The sequence below is a fragment of the Capsaspora owczarzaki genome (genome assembly GCF_000151315.2).
Source record: "Capsaspora owczarzaki ATCC 30864 unplaced genomic scaffold supercont2.11, whole genome shotgun sequence".
Taxonomy (NCBI): domain Eukaryota; class Filasterea; order Ministeriida; family Capsasporidae; genus Capsaspora; species Capsaspora owczarzaki.
In genome coordinates this window covers 483,595-493,710 of record NW_011887302.1, presented here as the reverse complement: position 1 = coordinate 493,710, position 10,116 = coordinate 483,595, and the positions used below count along the sequence as shown (strand labels likewise).

Genomic DNA, 10,116 nt, shown 5'->3' with positions numbered 1-10,116 from the left:
GGCGGAGACTCGTCGTGTTGCCGCAATGAAATCGAGACCAAAACCGAAGAACACAAAACACGAAAAAAAAAAAAAAAAAAAAAACATTTTGAATCAAAACAAAAAAAACATACGCAAAAAATAAGACTGTTTTTTTTTTTTTTTTTGTTTGTTTTTTTTTTTTCCTCAGTTGCCTTGCTCCGCTTGTTGACGGGTTGTCGTTTGACTTGTGCATGTGAACACCCTTTGCGAACAGAGTGGCACGAGAGCGAATGGACTGGGGGAGTGTGAGTGGCTGGCTGGACAAACCGCTTTGCTGGACTATTTTGGGGTGTGTTGATTGCAAATTTCGGCTTAGCGGTTGAACTGAAGGAAAAACAGCAATTGTGATAATGACAACAGCAGCGAAGCACACACACACATACACGCATAAACAAAACCACTTGTACAACAAAACACTGTCCATGAAAACACCAAACTTCGCTGCAAAAAAAAAAAAAAAAAAAATGATAAATGCTACTAGCTGCGCGTGCTTTGCTGGAGCCGTGTGACTTCGGCCCGCAGGACTTCGTTGGCATTTTCCAGGGCGCGCAGTTTCCGCCCCAGCTCGGCAAAATTGTCGGACAGCAAGGCGAGGATGGCCTCTGCGTCCTTGCGCTGCTGTGATTCCTGCTTCAGTTGGAGCTGCAAGGCTGCAAGCTCATCCTGGAGTCGCTTTGTTGCCTGAGAATCACCGGGGTTGGCTGCCTGTGCCTTGGCCTGTTTGTTGGCATTGATGTTGAGCTTGCACATGACCTAAAGTGAGGAGAAGTGGGGGGGGGAGGAAAACAGTCAGCAGTGTTTGACTCGAAAGAGTACACAAAAAAAAAAAAAAAAAAAAGCAGGTGCCTCGCTTCACCTTGACATAATTCTCGGGGAACAAGCCGGCACGGCCAGCCACTTCGCCCTCCCACCAACCGTCAGAAGCCTCGGCTTTGGCGACGAAAATGATATCGCTCTCAGTCAACTGAAGCTCAGCGGGTGTGTTTGGCGTATACGAGTAGAGCGCGGATGCAATCGCAACAAACGGCGACGGCTCTGGATTCTGTCAATGGCAACAACAACAACAACAACAACAACAACATGGTGTGAGTGCCGATCGGCCATATGGCTCAGGCGAGAGCGGTCTCTAGAACCCGCAGACACGAAATGACCAACAAACTCACTTCAAAAATCTGGGGTGAAAGCTTGATCAGTTGGTTGCAGACCGAGTTGACGGTGGCAGTGTTTTTGACCATGTCAAGCGGGGTTTCTCCTTCGCGCTTCAGAATATTCGGACCAAACACGGTGGCGAGATTCTCGAGTGCCATCTTGTTGACGGCTGCTCCGCGCGAAACCTCGAGCAAAAACCCGAGCAACCGCTTGAGCAGAGCATAGTTGCATGGTGGCAGAGCCGCCACGCAAGCGCGAAAGTACGACGCACGCTGAGTTTCGTTGACGGCGTCTGATAGAGACGAAAGTTTGTTCATGACACCGAACCACATGTCAGAGTGGGGCCTCGACAGCAAAACCATTGAGCGTACTGTGGAGAAGCAGTGGTCACTTACTTTGGGCAGCCACAAACGAGTCGAATAGCGCAAACGTGAGGAGCGGCTCTGGCATTTCTCGCAAAAAGAGCTTGAGCAAGCCCGAAACGACGTGCGGATCGTGCACCTCATCCAAATTGACATTCTCGCCTGCAAACAACATAACGATCACAAGAGTCAGTAGAATGCGGCACGAAAGAAGAACAAAAATCCTTGAAGAGCCAAACACCACAAACCTTGATCGAATCGAACTTTGAGCGCTTGGATCTGCGATGCCGTCCCCGACAAACGGAAGATGCCTTCTTTGTCCAACCCTGTAGGGCCCCAATTTTAGTTGTTTGCACCACTCCAGTGAGCGAAAAGCGGGATGCATTGTCGAACACCTCGGGTCGGATTGCTGATGTCTCCGTTTCTTCTCCAACAACCATTTGCCCGGCTCACCTCGGACGGTCAGAGTCTGAATGACCTTTTCAACGAGAGCAGGATACTCGAGTGTGCCTCCGCTGCGCTCTGTGGCGGCTGCGAGTGGCACGCCAAAGATTGGACCGAGCGCCTTTTCGAACGCACCGGACGGACCCGAGTACACGCCCTCGGACTTGAGGATCAGGACAGTCTGTTGCGAATGCAGATTGGGACCATCAAAGGTGAGAAAGAAGAACAACCCCAAGCGATTTCCCGCAATGGACGAGGGCACAAAGCAATAAAGGCAAAAAATAAAATAAAAATAAAAAAAAATAACACCACAAGCAAACAGAGCTCGAGTTACTTCGTCTATTTCACACACAAACACAGACAGAGAGAGGTACGTACGTTGGTGTCAATCCCGAGACTGCTGAGCAGCTGGCTGTCTTTGGTCAGAAAGTCGCCGATGGCCGTGTTGTTTGGCGACCGCGGAAGGAAGAGCTTGAGATCGTTGAGCGACCAGACGGGCGTTGCGTCGTTCGTGCTGGGGAAGGTCGCGACGATGGCTGTCGTGGTCGATGCAGGGAACATTTGCGGCATCAGCTTCTTGAGCAGCTGCCCACGGAGCGAGCCAACCGTCTCGGTCGCCAGCTCGACGCGCATCATCTTGGTCGAGTTGGCCTGTGGCACCTCAACGCGAATAATCGACGGCGTGTCCATCTCGCTGAGTGTGTGTGCTCGGTTGCTCGAGTGGCGTGTGTATGTGTTTGTGTATATGTGTGTCGGAGTGTGAGCGATGGCTGGTTGCTAGAAATGGAGCGATGGCGATGGAGCGAGCTCAAAAAATGGAAGAGAAAATGGAAAATGGAAAAAATAAAAAAATAAAAACTGCTTTGTTTGGACATGTTCACGCTCGTTTGAGCTCGTGCAAAAAGAAAAAATACGGGCGGGGGGAAAATGTTCAATACTACAATCAGAAACACATAGAGACGCAAGGAAAACAAAGAGGGGGGGGGGGAATCATAACAAATTAGGCGAAAAAAATAATCAAGTTTACTTGGACTTGACCTTCTTGGATTTCTTGTCCGAAGAAGTGTCCATGGCCTCTGGCTCAGACTTGTCCTTCTTGTCCTTCTTTTCTTTCTTTTCCTTCTTTTCCTTCTTATCCTTCTTGTCCTTCTTGTCCGAGGAGGTGTCCATCGCCTCAGACTCGTCCTCGGCGCTTCGCTGCTCCTTGCCAGCCTCTCGCAATGCCTCCTTCATGACATCGGCGTTCTTGCGGGGTGCTTGGCCAGTCTCGTAGAATGCCAGGCGCTCCTCGACTTGTTCTCGGAACTTGGAGCCAAACTTGCTTGTGGGAAGATCTACAAGAAACGAAAGAGACAAGAAAAAAGTGAGTGTTGTTTTTGGAAAACACGATCGAAAAGAACATGGAAAAATCATCATCATAAAAAAAGATTGGTTCCGTCAGCTTCAATGGGTGATGAAAATATTGTCTGCATGGCCGGTGAAAACCAGCTCAGCAAATTCTTTTTCAAGAGGTGACCTTAAAAAGGTCGGAAGGTCGTCATGCGGAGCCAATAAAGAAAATAAAGGCACTTTTTTAAAAAACGAAAAGGGGGGGGGGCAAAGAAAACACTCACCAGAGAAGCAGTCGATACGGGAAGCCTTCGAGCACTTGTTGGCGAGGTATCGGGAAATGCGGCCCTTGTTCTTGACGCCAGCACGGCCAATAAATGTAGAGTGGAAAATCAGACCGTACTTGGGTGTGTTGCCCTTGGTCTTGAGTGCTCTGTGAGAGAAAAATAGAGAGGAGACGCAAGTGAATAAAAATGCAAAACAAAATCAAACACAAACCGAAAAAATGCCACCACTCACCGGAAGAGAGCCTTCTCAGCACCAAGAATCTGAACAGTGGAGGCGGGGTATTTGGCAAGGTTGGTCAGGGAGCCAGCGTGGGAGATGAGGCGAGCACCGACTTGCTCGCCAACGAGCGCGCTGAGATTTGGTGCAATGCGGCCCATCTTGGTGGACAAGTATTCGTGCAAGTTCTTGCGGTAGTCGCTGAGCGAGATGACACGGTCGGCAAAGTGCTCAATGTTGACGAGATCAATGTCAGCAATGTCCATGCCCATCGACGAGCGAGCAGCGTCGAGAATTTGCTTGGCCTTGCCAGTGTCCATGACAATGGCCTCAATGCCCTCGAGGCTTTGGTCGTTCAAGGTCTTGCGCGAGCCAATAAACCGTGCGAGGCGGGCAAAGAGAGTGTTGTCGTTGACGATGCGGACAAGCTCGGGGAAGTGGTACGAGTACCATTCGCGGATGCGCATCGAGAATGTGTTGACATCCTTGTCGAGCTGGTCAAGCAGGGAGATGGCCTGGATGATCATGTTGTCGACACGGTTGACGTTGAACTTGACCTTGGCACGCGAGTAGCTGTGACCAAGACCGAGCTGTGCCTTCTCGACGTCGCCCTCACGCAGCTCCTTGGTGAGCTTGGTAAAGTGCAGACGAACGCCACGGAGCAGCTCGTTGACAACATCGCCAGTCTTGCACTGCAGGCCGAGCGAGTCGGTGATGGACGAGGCAATGCGAGCGTCGGCAACGCCCAATTGGACCTTGCTCTTCTTGCCGCCAACCTTGGCGACGTTCATCTCAAGGAAGTTGTTGAGGTAATCGTGGAGGATACCTGCGCAAAGCAGAAAGAAGAGTCGAGAGGGTGAGATCAAACATCAGACCAAACACAAAAAAAAAGTGGGAAAAAGGGGACAACGTGGTCGCCATGCCGTTTGGCATTTTTTTGGGAGGATCACACACACATGGATGGCGATTCAAACGCAACAAGATCAAGAAACATACCTTCAGAGATGGCGTTAATGTTCTCAAGCGCGTGCAGGGCCGACTTGAAGGGAGCAAAAGCGACAGCCTTGACGACCTTGCCGAAACGAGCAAAGTCCGTCACGGACTGCTGGATCGCAGGGCCAGTGAGGGCGATCTCGGCATTCTCGACGGCCTCGAACAAGGCAAAGCCCGAAGCGGACTCGAAGAGGACAAGAAGCTGCAGGAGTGGAAAACACAGAAAGGCAGAGTGAGCATTAAAATAAGGAACAAAAAAAAACCACGAGGCAAAAAAAAAAAATCAAGAGCAAACAAAATGGTATAATAGAAACAGCTAGTGAAAAGAAAACTGCTACAAAAATGAACTGGTTTGGAAGCTGGATTTCTGCTACCCCACATTGCGTCCTTTTTTTCTTTTTTTTTCTTTTTGGGTTTTTTTGTTTGGTGAAGGGGTTAGGATCTGCTTGTCCAGCTCCGTTCCTCCAGCAGTCGATTTGACTCGCGCGTCAATGCATCAAGCGAACGCACAGTCTGCAATCCGCTGTCGAAGAGCTGAAGGAGATGCATGAGAGAGAGAGATTGAAGGGGAAAGAAAAAGAAAAAAATCGAAATCTCCACATGGCTACTCGCTCTTGGCCAGCAAGAGCAAGCGAGCATCGTGCCATCCACCGAGTTCAAAAGGAGGGTTGTGCTGCAGGCAGGAACACGGGGACGCTGTCTCTGCGCCCGATGAGCCGCCCACTGCGATGGAAGACGGACGAGAGCCGCGAGAAAGAGCGAAGAAGAGCGATCCACATGCTTTTGCTTTTCGGTTTTTTTCCCCTTTTTTTTCTTTTCCTTTCGCTCTTCTTTTCCTGTGCGTTTGCTGCTGATGACGATGACTGCTGATTGCTGTTGTTGAGTTGTAGCTCATGAGCGAGCGGCGACGGTGCGGTGTGGGGAAGCGGGGAAAGCAAGCACAAGCACTGAAAAAAATTACTGAAAAAAAAAATCAAAACTCACCACCATTGAAAAAAAGAAAAAAAAAAAGATGAGAATGGCTCGAGTTTGCATTTGGACGCATTGAGTTTGTTGGAAAATTCGAATTGCAGGAACAGCATCATCAGCAGATATTCACCATCGTTATGAATTCAGGAAAGAAAGGAAAGAGAAAGAGAGAGAGGGAAAGAGAAAGAGAAAGAGAAAGAGAAAGAGAAGAAATGAACGAAAGGAAATGACTTTGCAGTAGTGTTCCATGCATCTCTCAAAGGGCAGCCATCAAAGCAGACTCGACGATACGGTGGTTGTTGAGATCCTGTGCACCAAGCTCGTGTGGATTGGCCGATTCTTAACGACTCTCAGAAATCAAAAAAGCAAGTCAAGCCAAAGTTGTGTTTCAACAAAGACACCGACAAGCAGCTCACGAGCAAACTCTTCATCGCTGCTTGACAGCTATGAACCGTTGCCATCATTCTTCCTACTTTTGACCATTTTCTGTTGCTGAATCAGTCCTCTACAATCATGGCCAGCAAAGTAACAGAAGACGCGATTGAAACACAAAACGCTCTTGTTTTTTGCGCGCCAAAACAAATCCAATTTGAACGTTTTTGCGTTGCGAAACTCACCTTTTTTCGTTCCCCCTTCCAACCCCAGGAAATCACCGTCATTCTGCTGGACGTCGGCCCGACCATGTCTGCGCCGACAGCGGGCGGTGCTGGGCCGTCCTTCCTCGAGAACGCAGTGAAGGGCATTGACATGCTCGTTCAGCAGAAGGCAAGTTTGTTTTTTGTTTCGTTGTGATGTCGCTCGTCGTCGACAAAGCAAGGCTGGAGACATCATCGTTCTCGATGCCCGTCGTCGTGCGAGATGGGCAGTGTGTGCAAAGGTTGGGGAAGGGAAGGTGGGGAAGGGTCTGATCGCAGTTCTCTGCAGCAGATTTCCTCGTCATCGCCTCACCACTCCCCATTCGTGCGCTTGTCTGGCTCATGCCGATGAGCTGAGACGCGCGAGCATGGTTGGAGCGATGACCAACTGCGCCGCGCTAGTGGTGGGCATGCTTCGCATGTCATGTCTGTGTGGAAAGCGGTTTTGACGTTTGTTGCTCGCTTTGCGCGAATTTTCTGCTGACCTTGGAACCGAAACATCTCTCAATGCTGTGTATTCATGATAGGTGTTTACCAATCGCAAAGATTTGATCAGTCTGGTCCTTATTGGCACGAAAGGTAGAGAAGCCTTGCCCTTGCTACATTGCCAGCAAAGCCCGATCGCCTCACTCTCTCCACATCTCCCTCCTCTCCTCACTCTCAGACACCAACAACGAGCTGGCGCAGGGTGGACAGTACCAAAACATTACTGTGGCACGCCCTGCTGAAATCCCGGATCTTCAGCTTGTCCGGTATCTGCAAGATCAAATCAAACCCGGCAAAGTTCACGCAGATTGTAAAGCGTTCGGTGCCATTATCCGTGTTGCTGCTGCTCTTCCACTGATCAATTCACACTCACCTGTGAATGTTGCTTCTTTGCTTTTCCTCTTGTACGCAGTTGTCGACGGCCTGGTCGTCGCCATCGATCTCATCATCAAAGCTGTGGCAACGAAAAAGTTCGACAAACGCATCATGCTCTTTACTGATGCACGCTCACCGTACAATGATGATGGCGTGTCTGAGATTGTCGACAAGCTGAAGCTGATGGAGTGCGCTGTTAGCGTCATGTAAGGCCGCGACTGTTGGTGTTGTTGTTTGATAATTTTCGCTTTCTGCTGGCTTCTGACTATTGCCAAGTAGTGCCGATTTCGATGATCCTGCTCGCAAAGTGTTCCACGCCAAAACCAAGCAGCAGGTGTGCCGACAGTGATTCGATTCCAATTTGTTCGAATTCCATCCACATCTGCGTTTGTTTCTCACCACCTTTTTATGGTTTGTGTGTTTGCTGCTTGTTGAAAGCGTGCTGGAGAGGCCTTCCTGTCGACTCTCGCCGAAGAAACCAATGGTCTCACGGCATCGTTCCGTCGAGCGCTTGAAATGCTTGCGCGTTTTCGTGCCCGCCAAGTCAAGCAGGTTACCACCTTCCGCGGAGATTTGAACATTGGCTCCATCAATATTCCTGTAAGAGTTTTGTTTATCTTTTGCCTTGTTTTGCTCTTCTGCTCGATACATGTGTGCTGATTCCTTGCTGCTCTTGTCTTTCGGTCGGTTCCATCACAAAGGTTTACAACTACACGCGCACCGCCGAGGCAAAAGTCCCAACCTTCAAAAAGCTTTCCGCAGTCGCTCAACAAGCCGCCGAACCTGGTGATATGGAGGTGCGGAGAGAGACGTCGTACTTTTTGCAAGAAGACGAGGAGACCGAAGTGCAAAAGGAAGACATCACTCGTGCCTACAAGTACGGCAAGGATTTCATCCCATGGAGCTCCGTCGATGAGTCTACGATGAAGCTCTCGTCCCACAAGTGTCTCAGTGTGTTGGGCTTTACCGCTGCCAGCAATGTACGAGAGTTTTATGCCTAAAACGCTAGAAATCTGCGGTTCTTGGTGTGCCGGAACTCACCTGTGCTCGCTACTTTGTTTTATTTGTATTTGTTGCTTCACTTTCGGTAGATCCCGCGCCAGCTGCTCATGGGTGGCGCAGTCGCAGTGGTGCCGCAACCAGGAGACGCTGTTGCATCCAAAGCCCTGTCTGCCTTTGCCCAGGCGATGGTGCTCCAGAAATCGGTGGCGATTGTGCGCTACGTGTTTCGCGAAAACGCCAATGTGCGCTTGGGCTGCTTGCACCCCGTGATTAGTGCTGAGCACTTTTATCTCTTGTACAACTCGCTGCCCTTCGCCGAAGACATGCGCGAGTATCCGTTCACAACCCTGCACCAGAAGCGCTACATGCCCTCAGCGGAGCAACTCAAGGTGGTTGACGGTCTCATTGACAAGCTTGACTTGACCATGGCGTACCACGACCAGGAAGGGTATGGGGGTGCTGTATTTTGTTTTTGGAATGTGCGTGTTTAACCAGCTCAAAAACGAACTGGCGGCTTTCACAGAAATGCCATGGATGCGCTGCATCCCAAGCTCAGCTTCAACCCCGTGTTGCAACGCGTCTACCAGTGCGTCAAGCAGCGCGCGCTGCATCCCGACGACGACATTCCTCCGCTCGACCCTTTGATTGAAAAGTACGTCAATCCGAGCCAAGATATTTTTGCGCGAGCACAGGCCGAGCTTGACCGTGTTCGCCAGGCCTTCCCGTTGCAAGTCATTGGTGAGAATGCGGTTGATTGGCGCTTGATTGAGGTTTGAGAGTGTTGCTTTATTCCTCATCCTCCTGCTCGCAACAGAACGCAAGGAAAAGGACGAGGCCGTCAAGCTGTGGAACGAAGCCGATGCTCCTGTGCTGAATGTTGATCCAGTCGATTTGCTGGGCGGTGCGTCGCATGCAGCCAAGAAAGTCAAGCTCGAAAATCCCGACGGAAACGCAGGTCCTGTCACGTTGGACTCGCTCTCGAGTGGTCAGGTGATGGAGGTTGGCTCTATTGATCCGATCAAGGACTTTAGGACGATGGTGTCGAGCAAGACTCGGGATCTCGTGTCCACGGCCGTTGCGCAGATGAAGAAGCGCATCATCCAGCTCATCACCGAGTCCTTTGGCTCGAATCTCTTTCAAAAGGCATTCGACTGCTTGAAAGTACTTCGGATTGAGTGTGTGCGGGTACGTTGTGGCTTTGCTTGAAGGGTCTTTTTTTTTTTTGTTTGTTTGTTCTGCTTGGAAATTCGCACATCTCACGTCTCACCATTTTCTACTAGTCGGACGAGTCTGCGCAATTCAACGATTTCATGGGTCTTCTGAAACAAACCACCTCGAACAAGCACCACAACCCGCAGCACTACGAATTCTGGCAATTGATTGTCAAGGCAAAGATTACTCTGATTTCTTCTGACGAAGCCTATGACAGCGAGGTTACGCCAGAGCAGGCGCAGCAGGCAAGTGCTGCACGCAGAATGCGGAATTGGCGACTTGATGAGCTTGTCTCATGATGTTGGGTTTGAAAATGCAGTTCCTTGAAGATGCCGTTGACGATTCGGCCCAAGTTGCAGTTGCCACCCCGAAGGATCAAGATGTGGACGACTTGGTGAGTGAGCTAGTTTTTTCAAGAGTTCTGCGTGTGTGTGTGTGTGTGGTCGTGTCCGCGCTTACCGACCTGGCTTTGCGATTGTGCGTTTGTGTGTTTTGGTAGATGGACATGATGGAGTAATGCATCAAGGAGTTGTTTTTTGTTTGCAATTTCGTTGTTTGTGTTTGTGTTTGTGTGTGTGTGCATGTCGTTGTTGGATTGAAACTCGATTGATTTTTGAAGGTGCAGGGCCGTGGTG

The 10,116-nt window shown here is 50.0% G+C and overlaps 3 protein-coding genes across 3 annotated transcripts; 1 reads left to right on the top strand and 2 right to left on the bottom strand.

Annotated features, from left to right (window-relative positions):
• Positions 1-329: 329 nt before the first annotated feature.
• CAOG_06359 (hypothetical protein) lies at positions 330-2,832 on the bottom strand. The gene is made up of 7 exons (XM_004345058.2): positions 2,355-2,832; positions 1,986-2,157; positions 1,781-1,858; positions 1,566-1,694; positions 1,185-1,462; positions 878-1,063; positions 330-774 (listed from the first exon to the last, which is right to left on the bottom strand). Exons 1-7 carry the CDS (start codon positions 2,664-2,666, stop codon positions 499-501), a joined length of 1,431 nt encoding a protein of 476 aa, XP_004345108.2. The 5' UTR covers positions 2,667-2,832; the 3' UTR covers positions 330-498.
• Position 2,833: 1 nt separating this feature from the next.
• CAOG_06358 (nucleolar protein 5A) lies at positions 2,834-5,815 on the bottom strand. Its single transcript, XM_004345057.2, has 5 exons — positions 5,787-5,815; positions 4,806-5,004; positions 3,825-4,635; positions 3,590-3,738; positions 2,834-3,310 (listed from the first exon to the last, which is right to left on the bottom strand). The coding sequence occupies exons 1-5, from the start codon at positions 5,790-5,792 to the stop codon at positions 3,000-3,002; spliced, it is 1,476 nt and encodes a 491-aa protein (XP_004345107.2). The 5' UTR covers positions 5,793-5,815; the 3' UTR covers positions 2,834-2,999.
• Positions 5,816-6,284: 469 nt separating this feature from the next.
• CAOG_06357 (hypothetical protein) lies at positions 6,285-9,998 on the top strand (the record flags this gene model as incomplete). The annotated part of the gene is made up of 15 exons (XM_004345056.2): positions 6,285-6,296; positions 6,417-6,540; positions 6,760-6,836; positions 6,934-6,985; positions 7,071-7,202; positions 7,305-7,473; positions 7,547-7,601; positions 7,706-7,867; positions 7,969-8,247; positions 8,359-8,717; positions 8,793-9,007; positions 9,084-9,454; positions 9,550-9,702; positions 9,801-9,875; positions 9,981-9,998. The coding sequence occupies 15 exons, from the start codon at positions 6,285-6,287 to the stop codon at positions 9,996-9,998; spliced, it is 2,253 nt and encodes a 750-aa protein (XP_004345106.2).
• Between the last annotated feature and the right edge of the window lie 118 nt (positions 9,999-10,116).